This window comes from Dendropsophus ebraccatus, chromosome 5 (genome assembly GCF_027789765.1).
Source record: "Dendropsophus ebraccatus isolate aDenEbr1 chromosome 5, aDenEbr1.pat, whole genome shotgun sequence".
Taxonomy (NCBI): domain Eukaryota; kingdom Metazoa; phylum Chordata; class Amphibia; order Anura; family Hylidae; genus Dendropsophus; species Dendropsophus ebraccatus.
Window position 1 is genome coordinate 152,324,989 of NC_091458.1, and position 14,346 is coordinate 152,339,334.

General features: G+C 42.6%; 1 protein-coding gene across 4 annotated transcripts in view; it reads left to right on the forward strand.

Annotated features, from left to right (window-relative positions):
- Positions 1-4,772: 4,772 nt before the first annotated feature.
- Positions 4,773-14,346, forward strand: part of SH3D21 (SH3 domain containing 21) — a 57,403-nt gene continuing 47,829 nt past the window's right edge. Inside the window, exon 1 of one of the 4 annotated variants that reach the window (XM_069971676.1) lies at positions 4,773-5,044. In XM_069971676.1, coding sequence (XP_069827777.1) covers positions 5,032-5,044 — 13 coding nt within the window. In that variant the 5' untranslated portion in view covers positions 4,773-5,031. The remainder of the gene's footprint in view (positions 5,045-14,346) is intronic. The other 3 variants (XM_069971675.1, XM_069971674.1, XM_069971677.1) reach the window with 3 other exon arrangements.

The following is a 14,346-nucleotide window of genomic DNA, read 5'->3' on the forward strand; positions in this document are numbered from 1 at the left end:
CCCTCCTATCTAGAAGATTTTCTACAGAGATGTCTCCAGAAGGAAAAAGCGGTTTACCGGATAGTTTAAAGGAGTTATCCAGTGTTAGAAAACATGACTACTTTCTTCCAGAGACAGCACCACTCTTGTCTCCAGTTTAGGTGTCAGTTTTGCAACTCCGTTCCAGTGAATAAAGCTTAAAGGAAAAGTCTGGCGAAAATTTTATTAGATTTAGTATTGTATCCAAAAGTTATACAAATCACCAATATACACTTATTACGGGAAATGCTTATAAAGTGCTTTTTTCCCTGCACTTACTACTGCATCAAGGCTTCACTTCCTGGATAACATGGTGACGTCACTTCCTGGATAACATGGTGATGTCACTTCCTGGATGACATGGTGACGTCACTTCCTGGATGACATGGTGACGTCACTTCCTGGATGAAATGGTGATGTCACTTCCTGGATAACATGATGATGTCATTACCGGACTCCGGCTGTGCGGGCTGTGGCTGCTGGAGAGGATGATGGCAGGGGGATGCCCTGTGTCCCTCAGTGTCCCCCTGCCATCATCCTCTCCAGCAGCCACAGCTCTGGGAGTCGGGTCGTGACATCATCATGTTATCCAGGAAGTGACATCACCATGTTATCCAGGAAGTGAAGCCTTGATGCAGTAGTAAGTGCAGGGAAAAAAGCACTTTATAAGCATTTCCCGTAATAAGTGTATATTGGTGATTTGTATAATCTGCACAGGAGGTAGACACTGAAAACAGCAAGGGGCACTACCAATGACATCCATGTAATCAATTGCTATAGATAAAATTCTTATTTTCATACATATACTGGAACAACACACAGAAGTAATCATGGGATAAGCCCTTTAAAGGGGATACACTGACCCTCTGCTCTTTATCACAGTCCCCCCACACTATCTAGTCTCCTCCCTCAGCACTCCTGCAAGTACCCTGCCCTAATCTGTTGCAGAACATCTCTTTTTACTGCATTGTGGCTGCAGCACCTGCTCTATTTACTCCCTGCTCATTTATGACAAGGTAGCATGCTGAAACACTCCTCACTCTGCCTTAATATCTCAAAGATACAGTATATGTGTATCTGTGTATATGACAGGGAGATGGTGATTTAGGCTGGAGGGGCTAGTCAGAGATAGTGACGTCAGGGATGTAGCTATAGGGCAGACCTGGGTAATGCACAGCCCGCAAGCCACATCTGGCCTGTGGACCAACTCTGCTTGGCCAGCATCACTAGAAGCTGCGGCTGCACACTATCACTATGGGTGGGGGGGGGGGGGGTCTGTGCACAGCAGTGGACATTATCAGTATGGGAGGGGGCACTGTACACAGCAGGGGACATTATCAGTATGGGAGGGGGCACTGTACACAGCAGGGGACATTATCAGTATGGGAGGGGGCACTGTACACAGCAGGGGACATTATCAGTATGGGAGGGGGCACTGTACACAGCAGGGGACATTATCAGTATGGGAGGGGGCACTGTACACAGCAGGGGACATTATCAGTGTGGGCGGGGGCACTGTACACAGCAGGGGACATTATCAGTATGGGAGGGGGCACTGTACACAGCAGGGGACATTATCAGTATGGGTGGGGACTGTGCACAGTAGAGTTGATCAAGTACCGCCTAGGTAATAGGCTGAATCCCGGAATTCCAGGCGGTACCCGGGCTGTCTCCTGCTTCCCCACAGACCGGGAAGGCTTCAGCAATCAAATGCGGCTCATGAATGTTCGTGTTCGATCAACTCTAGTGCACAGAAGTTGGCATTATCACTATGGGTGGTAGCTGTACACAGCAGACGGCATTATCAGTCTAGGTGGGGGGGCTGTACACAGCAGAGGGCATTATCAGTCTGGGTGGGGGGCTGTATACAGCAAGGGGCATTATCAGTCTGGGTGTGGGGCTGTATACAGTAGGGGGCATTATTACTATGGTGGGCACTGTATACAGCAGGAGAAATTATCACTATGGGTGGGGGCACTGTATACAGCAGAGGCCATTATTGCTATGGGAGCTGTACACAGCAGGGGGTCATTATCAATATGGGTGGGGGCTGTACACAGCAGGGGACATTATCATTATTGGTGAGGGCTGTACACAGCAGGGAGCATTATCACTATGGGTGGTGGCTATATACAGCATTGGGCATTATCAGTCTGGGTGTTGAACTGTATACAGCAAGGGGCATTATCAGTATGGGTGGGGGGCTGTATAGAGCAGGGGGCATTATCAGTATGGGTGGGTGGCTGTATACAGCAGGGGGCATTATCACTATGGGTGGGGAGGCTGTATACAGCAGGGGGCATTATCACTATGGTGGGCACTGTATACAGCAGAGGGCATTATCACTATGGGTGGGGGCTGTACACAGCAGGGGTCATTATCACTATGGGTGGGGGCTGTACACAGCCGGGCATAATCAGTATGGGTGGGGGCACTGTATACAGCAGGGGGCATTATCACTATGGGTGGGGAGGCTGTATACAGCAGGGGGCATTATCACTATGGTGGGCACTGTATACAGCAGAGGGCATTATCACTATGGGTGGGGGCTGTACACAGCAGGGGTCATTATCACTATGGGTGGGGGCTGTACACAGCAGGGGTCATCACTATGGGTGGGGGCTGTACACAGCAGGGGGCATTATCATGATAATAATAATAATAATGATTTTATTTGTATAGCGCACACAGATTCCGCAGCACTTTACATAGTTTTGCCAATTATTGCTCCCTGTCCCCATTAGGGGGCACAATCTAAATTCACCTATCTGTATGTTTTGAGTGTGGGAGGAAACCAGAGTACCCGGAGGAAACCCACGCAAACACGGAGAGAACATACAAACTCTTTGCAGATGCTGCCCTTGGTGGGATTTGAACCCAGGACTCCAGCGCTGCAAGGCTACTGTGCTAACCACTGAGCCACCGTGCTGCCCATGATGAGTGGTTAGGGGGGCAAATCGTATAGGAAAGTACACTATTTGTGGGTATTATATAAAGTATACTCCCGTATTTCCTCTTTTGTTGGGTTATACATCAACATTTCCACCTTCTGTCCCTACAATGTTTTTAATGTATGATGGCAATGACAGCACCTGAGGAAACGCTTAAGAAGCTGCCCGTCTTTGCTTATACAGTCATAAAATGTATAAAACAGCATTAATTACATATTCAGGCATCTGATTACATGTTAAAAGCCGCATCACAAGTCCACTCCACCCTCACTCCGAGCTACCAGGTCATCAGCAGTGACTTCATTCCCTACATGCATTGCAGTGAGGGGGCAGTAACACTACTTGCATCTGATACGGTGTGTCTGGCATTATTATGTCCCTAGTAGATATATAACACTCCCCCCCAGAATGCCCCTAGGAGATAGTAACCCCCTTCCCCCAGGATGCCCCATGTAAATATGTAACCCCCTCCCCCCAGGAAGCCCCTAATAGATAGATAAGCCCTCCTTCAGGATGCTCCTAGTAAATATATAACCCCCTGACCCCAGGATGCCCCTAGAAGATATATAACCTCTCCCCCGAATACCCCTAGAGCGAGTTTGATATCGGCACTTTAAGAGAAACTTTCGTACTGCCCCTTTAAAAATGACTTTGGTACCATCACTTTAAGAGCTAATTTGACTCACCTCTGCTACATCACCGACTCACCTCTTCTACATCACCGACTCAGCTCTGCTGTGACAGCCACTCAGCTCTGCTGTGTCATGGGGGTATCAGCTCTACTAAAACACAGACTCAGCTCTGCTGTGTCATGCAGGGATCGGCTCTGCTACAACACCGACTCAGCTCTGCTGTGTCATGCGGATATTGACTCTGTTACAACACCGACTCGGCTGTGCTGTTTCTTTGGGGTATCGGCTCTGCTGCAACACCAATTTGGCTCTGCTCTTTCTTGAGGGTATCGGCTTTGTGACAACACCGACTCAGCTCTGCTGTGTCATGTGGGTGTCGGCTCTGCTACAACATGACTCGGCTCTGCAGTGTCATGTGGGTATCGGCTCTGATACAACACTGACTCAGCTCCGCTGTGTCATGCAGGTACCGGCTCTGCTACAACACCGACTCAGCACTGCTGTGTCATACGGGTATCGGCTCTGCTACATTACTGGCTCAGCTCTGCTGTGTCGTGCGGGTATCGGATCTGCTACATAACTGGCTTCTAAATCTTTTAATAAAAATAGATAGCACACCTGTCACCACCGAGGGCTTCGAAATGCAGTTTGAACGGAGTCTGTACGCAAAGCAGTTCGGGCTGTATTAATCGCAGAAGAATAGCTGGAAGAAGAAGCGGAAGAAGAAGAAGAATACAGATTACATTATAGGGATTTTTCAAGCACTATAATAATCCTACTCACCTTCCCCCGTACCAGTGTTACATTGTACGCATCACCTCTCACTTTACATTCTTAAAAGGACAACATTTTGCGCCCCTAAGAATCTTGCGCCCGAGGCAGCCGCCCCCCACTCTACCTCACTGAATGTCATTACAATTATTAATCCAGCTTGCTCACCATCCGTCCAGGAAAACGTGAGTGGCGGTTTCTTACAACAACTCCCGTGGCCTATTATCCGATGTCTCGTGATGTGACGGTATGGCGAGTACTAGCTTACTATTATTGTTTACGTTCAGCTTCAGCGCATTCCTAAGTCCTTACAAACGCATACCTGGGCAATAACCTGCGCGGCCGTCGGAAGGGAACACTCGTCTAACCTGTTCACTCCTCTCCTGCCGCACAAACGTGGATCAGACTCGGTATCTGTCTGTCCTTGCATTCATTCCTCTACCTCGCCTTTCCTGTCTACCAACCAATCCTCGTGCTCATGTTACGGCAAGCTTTTTTTTTTTTTCCTCCTTGTGAGCTTCAGGATTAAGGAACTGTTTCTTTAGAAAGTTTTCTTCTTGATTGTGAAAAGCAGGAAGCTGGGGCCACCGCACGGCCTTATCGCATAGATCTGAATGTGATTGTCTGTCCGCTGCCCAGCCGAGAGACAGAGACACAACATGAGCGCACTAGGTAAGTGTTACCCAGCAAGAGAACGAATATATACGGCTACAGGTGAATGAGAACGCAGAGAGTCCTTATAGTCCTTGATAGTAGAGCTTTATTATTTACTTTCCCCCTTTGTCTATTCTGGAAAGCGATTCGAGCTCAATGAATGAACTTGTCTCCTATGAATGGATATACCATGTCCTATTACTATTATATATACCATGTGCTATTACTATTATATATACCATGTGCTATTACTTTTATATATACCATGTCCTATTACTATTATATATACCATGTCCTATTACTATTATATATACCATGTCCTATTACTTTTATATATACCATGTCCTATTACTATTATATATACCATGTCCTATTACTATTATATATACCATGTCCTATTACTATTATATATACCATGTCCTATTAGTTTTATATATACCATGTCCTATTACTATTATATATACCATGTCCTATTACTTTTATATATACTATGTGGTATTACTTTTATATATACCATGTCCTATTACTATTATATATACCATGTCCTATTACTATTATATATACCATGTCCTATTACTTTTATATATACCGTGTCCTATTACTTTTATATATACCGTGTCCTATTAGTTTTATATATACCATGTCCTATTACTATTATATATACCATGTCCTATTACTATTATATATACCATGTCCTATTACTATTATATATACCATGTCCTATTACTATTATATATACCATGTCCTATTACTATTATATATACCATGTCCTATTAGTTTTATATATACCATGTCCTATTACTATTATATATACCATGTCCTATTACTATTATATATACCATGTCCTATTACTATTATATATACCATGTCCTATTACTATTATATATACCATGTCCTATTACTATTATATATACCATGTCCTATTAGTTTTATATATACCATGTCCTATTACTATTATATATACCATGTCCTATTACTATTATATATACCATGTCCTATTACTATTATATATACCATGTCCTATTACTATTATATATACCATGTCCTATTACTTTTATATATACCATGACCTATTACTTTCATATATACCATGTCCTATTACTTATATATACTATGTCCTACTACTTTTTTATATATACCATGTCCTATTACTTTTGTATACTTTTACATATACCATGTCCTTTTACTTTTATATACTTTTAAATATATACCATGTCCTATTACTTTTATATACTTTTATATATTCCATGTGCTATTACTTTTATATACTTACTTCTGGTATGATTTCATTATCCTGTGGGCTGACGTCTATAACCTAGGTACACGGCTTGTGGCTTAGGGCAGGGTGCTGTTTGTTCTTTTGTATGATTGTGTCAATACTAGCTGGACTTTATCACTGCTATATGCTCATTGCTTCTAGTCTTCTGTAATAGAAGCTGGAGTTTGGAGGAATTTCGTATGGATGGGGCGGGGGGGTAGAGGATATTAGTTAGGGTCCTATAAGACAAAGCGTTTTTTAACGATTAACGATTAATTATAAACGATTGCTTATCGTTAACGTGAAATTGTTTACCGTATTACATGAATCAATAGTCGTTAGTTACAATTGTTATAACAATCGTTACTACTATCGTTTACTCCATCTGATGCCAGGAACGATTTGAAATTACACTGAACGATTGGTGAACAAATGCAGAATTACAGCGAACGATTAGCGATGACTTTAGGGTTTAGATCTAAATCAACGACGTACAAACGATTTTTCCAGCAATTACGCTGGACGATTATCGTTTAAATTAGAACACTGTAACGATTTGCCACACGATAATTGTCCCGTGTAATAGGGCCCTTACGCCACTTACTGAAGGTGCCTAGATTCGCATTCACGAGTAGATTAGTATTACTACAAGTCACATAAGGTCTAGGATCTGATCCGTCATGTCAGACCAATATGAAACTTGCCTTAAAATCTTTTAACTCTGATTGTTGTTATCGCTACAATGTTAGGGGTCATCCGGATACAGAAAACATTATCTGTATTGCTGCATATCTATTTAAAAACCAAAAAAACAGTAAAGAGGCTTTACTTACCTCTCTGCGCTCCCCTGGTGTCCTCCTACAGGTCTCCAGTGTTCTGCCCGCTCAGCCAATCACTGGGGGCCGTGCTGTCTGGTGTCATTCAGTGATTGGCTGAACAGGCCAATGTTGGGTTCAGCCATAGGTATAAGGTATAAGTGTTTAGAGCAGGGGTAGGGAAGCTTGTCTCTCCAGCTGTTGCAAAACTACAACTCCCATCATGCCGGACAGCCGAAGCTTTAGCTTTAGTTGTTTGATCGTTGCCTGTATTAACACGAAGCACTACTCCTTTAAATTTGAATGATATAACGATAATTCTCACGATAATCGTCCCAAGTAGAAGGGCCCTTACTTAGGCCCGTCTCTTTGCATCTGTATACCATTCTGCACTTTCTCCTCTTGAACAAGAACACTTATCCCTTGTAAATATTGTTGAACGAAATTGCGTCCACTACATAAGGGCCGTAGTGGACGTCAGCATGTCGGCTGATCGTTGCATTTCATACCTCACATTCATCATAGGTGTACACTGGGGAAGTCCCCTGACAACTATCCCTGTCACACACTGCAAGGTGCGGTGAGAAAACAGCCTTAGGCGTCATTCACACACCTATATTTTCAATCCATGTGAGAACAATAAATGAATATATAAACGAGGTGTAAATAACAATTTGCCAACAATCCTTTAAATGGCTCATATACTGTATATATAGAGGAGCGAACTTTCAAAAGTTTGGCAGGTTCGTAAACCCTTGAAGCAAAGGTCAGGTTCATCGGAACCAAACCTTAAATGAACCGCACTAAAACAGCTAACCAATTGCAGGCGTTTAACTGTTATAGTGTGATTCATTAAGTTTGCTCATCAATACTTACCTGTCTGTGCTTCCTCCAGTGTCCTCTGCTGATCGGAGCCGCAACCACTTAGCCAAAGCCACTTAGCCAAAGCCACTTAGACTGAGCCAAAAGTAACACCCCGCACAGGTGATCTCTGACTGATTGAGATAGTAAAGTGCAGTGGGCAGTGATTTTCTCTCAGTCAGGAAGTGGCTACAATCAGCGTGGGACACCGGCAGACAGGTAAGTATAGACTCCTTTTTATTTTCTATGTGTATTAAATTGTACATCTGCCACTTTGGACCTAGTTGGTACAAACTTTGCATAAAGTTTGGTTTTGCCACAAACCTTTTTGCAAAATTCATAACAAGTCTCAGTTTGGGAAGTTCAGTCCGCTCATTTCTACTCTACTATATATTTTATGGATTTTTTGTACATATTGCAACAATAGCAATTGACTAATAGGCTATAAATGTGAAAATGTTTTTTTTAACATGGTCTTTTTGTGAAATTAAATCTCCTTCACCTATAATCTGATATAGGCATTCAGTTTTGAGCAAAAACTTTGTGACGAAAACAGTACCAGCACTACCCTTCAGGCACAGCTTCTATAGGATTGCATATACCAAAAACACTGTACAAGGTGCTCCTCATGGAATACAGAAAACATTCATAGATACATCCGTGAAGAAGAAAAAAGTAAGAGGGCACTCACAGTACTTATGTGTAGACTTTATTTCATATAAACTTTAAAATTCCAGCAGGTTCATCTAAGGTGGGCTCAGGCTATCACAGCCGTTTTGCGCGCATGCACACTTCGTCAGATCTGACGAAGCGTGCATGTGCGCGAAACTGCTGTGATACTTTTTTCTTCTTCACGGATGTATTCAGTTATGAGACTATGGAGACCAACGTAGCAATATGAAAATGAATGTCTCCGCTGGTGTTTTACTGTGGTGATTTTTCATACTCTGTGGTTAGCACTGCTCGTCCGCCCTTACACGTGATGTTTAGATAAGCTAATCTATACTATATAAGATCTTTTCATGGTCATGTTACAATGTCTACAGCAAGAGCTGATTCATTGGAGATCATTACGCTACATTCATTGTGCCTCATGCAGTTAATCAGATTAATCATAACTAATTACATGATGATTTGTTCCATTGTCATCATCATTGTATCCTTCACATGACACGTACAATCTTATCTGTCTAAATGGTTTTCTCTCACCTGATCAAATATGTGAAACAGAAACTCCTAATTTTAGATCCGATATATAGAAGTAATGGGAAGTCCCTACCACAATCCACAACATACTCTGTAGGGAATTGCCAGTAGTACATATCCTGTATACTGTATATATCATAGATGGGGCCCTAACCCATATAGAGCTCCATCCATGATAGATGAAAAGTCCAGGCGACATTTAAAAAATTGGCCTATATTTTATCACCCCGTGTTGGTTGAACCAATGAAGTATCTACAATTGGATTTAATACTATTTGGTGAGTGCCAACATGTTTTCTCCTAATTTTTAGCATTACAGTCATTTACCGGAGATTCTCGATTAAATAACCCATTTGGTGCTAGTTAGGCTGTGGTTCAGAGTCAAAAGCTATCTGTAGTGTGACGCTGTGGATTAATCTCGGCACTCACCAGTAGGTGATGTTTCAGGGTTTATTTGCAGAATCACATATCCAAAACTACAACCCATTAACGCAGGATGTGTTTAGACAAAAATTCTTTCCAACTGCCAGTGCCTTAAAGGGGGACTCAGATTTTGGACATTTTTATATATTGTTGGGGTTGCTGAGGAAATAATAAACAACATTGGATACATTAAAAATAATAAACAACTCATACTCACCTAACATGTTCCCTCAGGGGTGGACTCAATTTGGCAGTGACAGCCCACTCAGCCAATCACTGACTATGGTGGGACATAACTGCAGTCAGTGATTGGCTGAGCAGGCTGCTGCTGACATGAGTCCGTCTTGGAAGTTGCAGCCAGAGTATTCACAAGGAGACCAGATGACACCACAGGAGGACTCCCGTGGGAGCATGTTAGGTGAGTATGGGCTGTTTATTATTTTCCCAACAACCCCAACTATATATATATATATATATATATATGTAGGGTGCCCCTTTAAACAGTCTATTAGGTAACTCTTTGATATATTTCTTCTTAGTAATTAGCAATTACAATTAGTAATTATCTCAATGTGTCTTGTGTCAATGTGACTACATTACTAGATTATACAAATAGATACACCTAAAGGTGTAAATGGACGTTGATGGCAGATGTATACAATTGCGTAGTCCAGCATTCCATGTAGTACAAAGCTAGTTTTCTATGGAGTATCGTGCGTGAAGGCTGCACGGACATTGCTAGCGATAATAAAGATGTATACTTACCCAGACTCCCCCAGTGTCCTGCTGTCTCTCCCTGTGTTTTGCGCTCACCTCAGCCGCCACTGACACTTCTTGCCCCATCTCTGAAGAGACAGACTGCTCAGCCAATCACTGAGCCAGATGGGACAGCCCAGCCAGTGATTGGCTGAGCAGCCTGTAACTGAAGAGACTGGACCAGAACTGTCAGTGGCAGCTGCGGTGAGTGGTGGGTAAGTATACATCTTTATTTTTTTCTTTACACTGTCATCAGACATCATTATTACATGTGGCGATGTGTGACCAGTGGCCTATGATTTTTAAACCTGCTAAAAGACAATGATCAGACTTATCATTGTATTTATGACACAGAGCGATGGTCAGATTCAGCAGATAATCTCTCAATGTAATAGGGCCCTAAGCCGCAGCCAGACAGCTATGGCGGCAACTTATCTCTCAGAAAACACAGGGGTCGGGCAATAAAATTTATTATCTAAGTAAAAAGTGTATGGGTCCTTGAGGGTCATAATACATGGGACGATTATCGACTGTATGCAAGCGCTTGTTTGCCAGCTGATCACCTCTTTCAAGCTGGTTAAAACTAGAATAGCTTGAAAGGAATAGCTGGATCCAGTCCTTGGAAACTTCTCCCAGTTTTTCAGGACTGAATCCAGCTTTTCTAGGCACCCGAGGTGGAGTGGCACAAAGATCATAGGCAGCCGGCGTATAAGCCGAGTGCCGAGCACTAATATAACTGAACTCTACATCCCAGGCGTGTTTAAGGTGCAATTAGACAAATCGGTTTTAAACGATTAGCGATAAACGATCACAAACAAAATCGTTTATCGCTAACCTGAAATTGTTTACCAATGTTACACAGAACGATAGTCGGTAGTGACTACTATTATTTACTCCATCTGATCCCGGAAAAGGAAGGAACAATGTAGAATTACAGTGAACGATTAGCAAACGATTAACAATGATTTGGATTTCAGCGCCAAACGTACAATGAACGATTTCTCGTCGGTCGTTTGATCGTTATCGGCATTTACACAAAACAATTATTGTTTAAATTTGAACGATATAACGATAATTCGCACGATAATCGTCCCACGTATTAGGGCCCTTTCTGTCGATTTACCAACCACATCTACTGGAAGTTTGTTCCGAGCATCTACTACTATTTTTTCAGTAAATTGATATTTGCTCATGTGATGTTTCCCGCGGCTGACCCCGCCCTTGTTTTAACGTTTTCCCCAGTAATCTGCACTCAACACCTCATAATGACAATGTTAAAACGGAATTTTAGAATGTTTTGCAAATTTTTTTAAAAAAGGAAATTTCACAAGGACGTCAGTATACAGACCCTTCCTGTGACGCTTGAACTGTAGCTCTGAGGTTTCCTATTTCTCTTGATCATCTATAAGATTTTACGCCGTGATTGGAGTCACCTGGAGGAAATTTCCAGTTGACTGGAGACGACTCATCTTCGCACATAGAATTTAATGTGCATTTAGTTGGCAATATTTTGCCACAAATTACACAATTCATGAGAAGATATCAAAATTGCAGCAAAAGTAAAGCTTTTTTTACAGAAAAATTAAAGGAGAAGTCTGGCGAACATTTTTATTAAAGTATTGTATTGCCCCCCAAAAGTTATACAAGTCCCCAATATACACTTATTATGGGAAATGGACATAAAGTGCTTTTTTCCTTGCACTTACTGCTGCATCAAGGCTTCACTTCCTGGATAAACATGGTGATGTCACTTCCTGCATTACATGGTGATGTCACTTCCTGGATAAACATGGTGATGTCACTTCCTGGATAAACATGGTGATGTCACTTCCTGGATAACATGGTGATGCCACTTCCTGGATAACATGGTGATGCCACTTCCTGGATAACATGGTGATGTCACTTCCTGGATAACATGGTGATGCCACTTCCTGGATAACATGGTGATGTCACTTCCTAGATAACATGGTGATGTCACTTCCTGGATAACATGGTGATGTCACTTCCTGGATAACATGGTCATGTCACGACCCGACTCCCAGAACTGTGCGGGCTGTGGGTGCTGGAGAGGATGATGGCAGGGGGGACACTGAGGGACACAGGGCACTGGAGGGACACTGAGCATCCCCCTGCCATCATCCTCTCCAGCAGCCACAGCCCGCACAGCTCTGGGAGTCAGGTTGTGACATCACCATTTTATCCAGGAAGTGACATCCCCATGTTATCCAGGAAGTGACATCACCATGTTATCCAGGAAGTGACATCACCATGTTATCCAGGAAGTGACATCATCATGTTTATCCAGGAAGTGAAGCCTTGAAGCAGTAGTAAGTGGAGGGAAAAAACACTTTATAAGCTTTTCCCATATTAAGTGTATATTGGTGGTTTGTATAACTTTTGGGAAACAATACAATACTTTAATAAAAATTTTCTCCTGACTTCTCCTTTAAATGCTATGTGTGAACACAGGCTTGGAGTTTTATTGCCTTAATGGAGAACGGCTGGACGGCAATGAAATGATTAATTACTGCAATTAAACGATGCATGTTCATTGCGTTACTGCATGTGTGAACACAGCCTGACACAGTTGGCGGTCGGTTTATCACCCATTCCACTCCGGGTGCTGGGAAAATCTGGATCCAATTCTGGTGACTTCTCTGAGCGCGGCCCAAGACCTGGAAGTGCAGGGCGGCTTCTAGGGACACCGTCGGCGCGCCCCTAGCAATAGGTCCTGCCTGATGGGAAGGACGCCGTCGGCATTTCTCCCAGCTGAGCCACAATAGGAACCAGGCGCGCGGCTCAATTCCTGACAGCTCTATTTACTTCAATGGCAAAACCCAAACTGGAGACAGGAGTGGTGCTGTGTCTGGAAGAAAGTGTCCATGTTTTTGTAGCCCTGGATAACCCCTTTAAGCCTTTCTGAGGCAACTTTTTTAAATGTTAACATAGGAGAAGACAAATAGAACAGTCTGTCATGGTGTCTCCTACATTTCTGTAAATAACCCTAACCAGAAAAACACCATCGAGTCTGACATATTGGAGCTCAGATAGACCCACTGACCAACTAGGGAGCCAAGCGAAGAAGTTGGATCATTCCACTGAAATCGGCCGCTTTGTTTTCCTATAGTCACAGACAAAAAGGAACTGAGTCATATTACCTAACACATGGCGGGTTCTACAATGACACCCCCGTTAAAAGCAATGACTCTAATATAAAGTGGTGTTTTGACACAAGACAAAGAGGTTTTCATGATTCATTTCTAGCAAAAACATATATAGCATATATATATATACAGTATATACATATATACATATAAAGACTCATCGTTTTATGATCGGCCAGAGTGATAAATCTACAATAACAGCAGTGATGTCTGTCTATGTGCGGTCACAATGATGACAATGTACAATCCTGGACTAGATCTGGAGGATGTGCTTTGTGTTGTAGTACTGATTGGTGATGAGTTCTATCGAAGGATACAAAGCAGACGCTCTTATTAAAAACATATTTGTCTCCAATACAACTTTTTTTTTTTTCATTTCTATTGAATAAGTATTTAAATACTAACTGGTACGGCCGGGTTCACACTGTGTTTTTGCCGTCCATTTAATGTTGAAAAAAAAAAAAGGAAGCAAAAACCGATACAATTGTGTGCAATCTGCTTGGATCAGTTTTTTCATTGGCTTCCATTGTAATAAAACAGATCAAAACGGTTGTTGTTTGCTGTAGGAATTCCCTGTCACAAATGACCAGAAAGGCTGGAGACGTTATCCGAACTGTCAGAACATCGCGGCTGGCAGAAGTACAGGCCCGGTGTGCCATCTACCGTCCCTGCACTGAGGTGGGGAGGGTAATAATAGGCAAGGGCCGGAGTGCTCCTTTATAGGGAACCAATTAGCACAATTGTGATGATATGGTTTTCAGCTGCACAGTATAGATTTACTGTGCAGCTCCCAGAGCCTACCAGTCTCTGAGTATAAGATGGTGGGAAAGCTGGGTG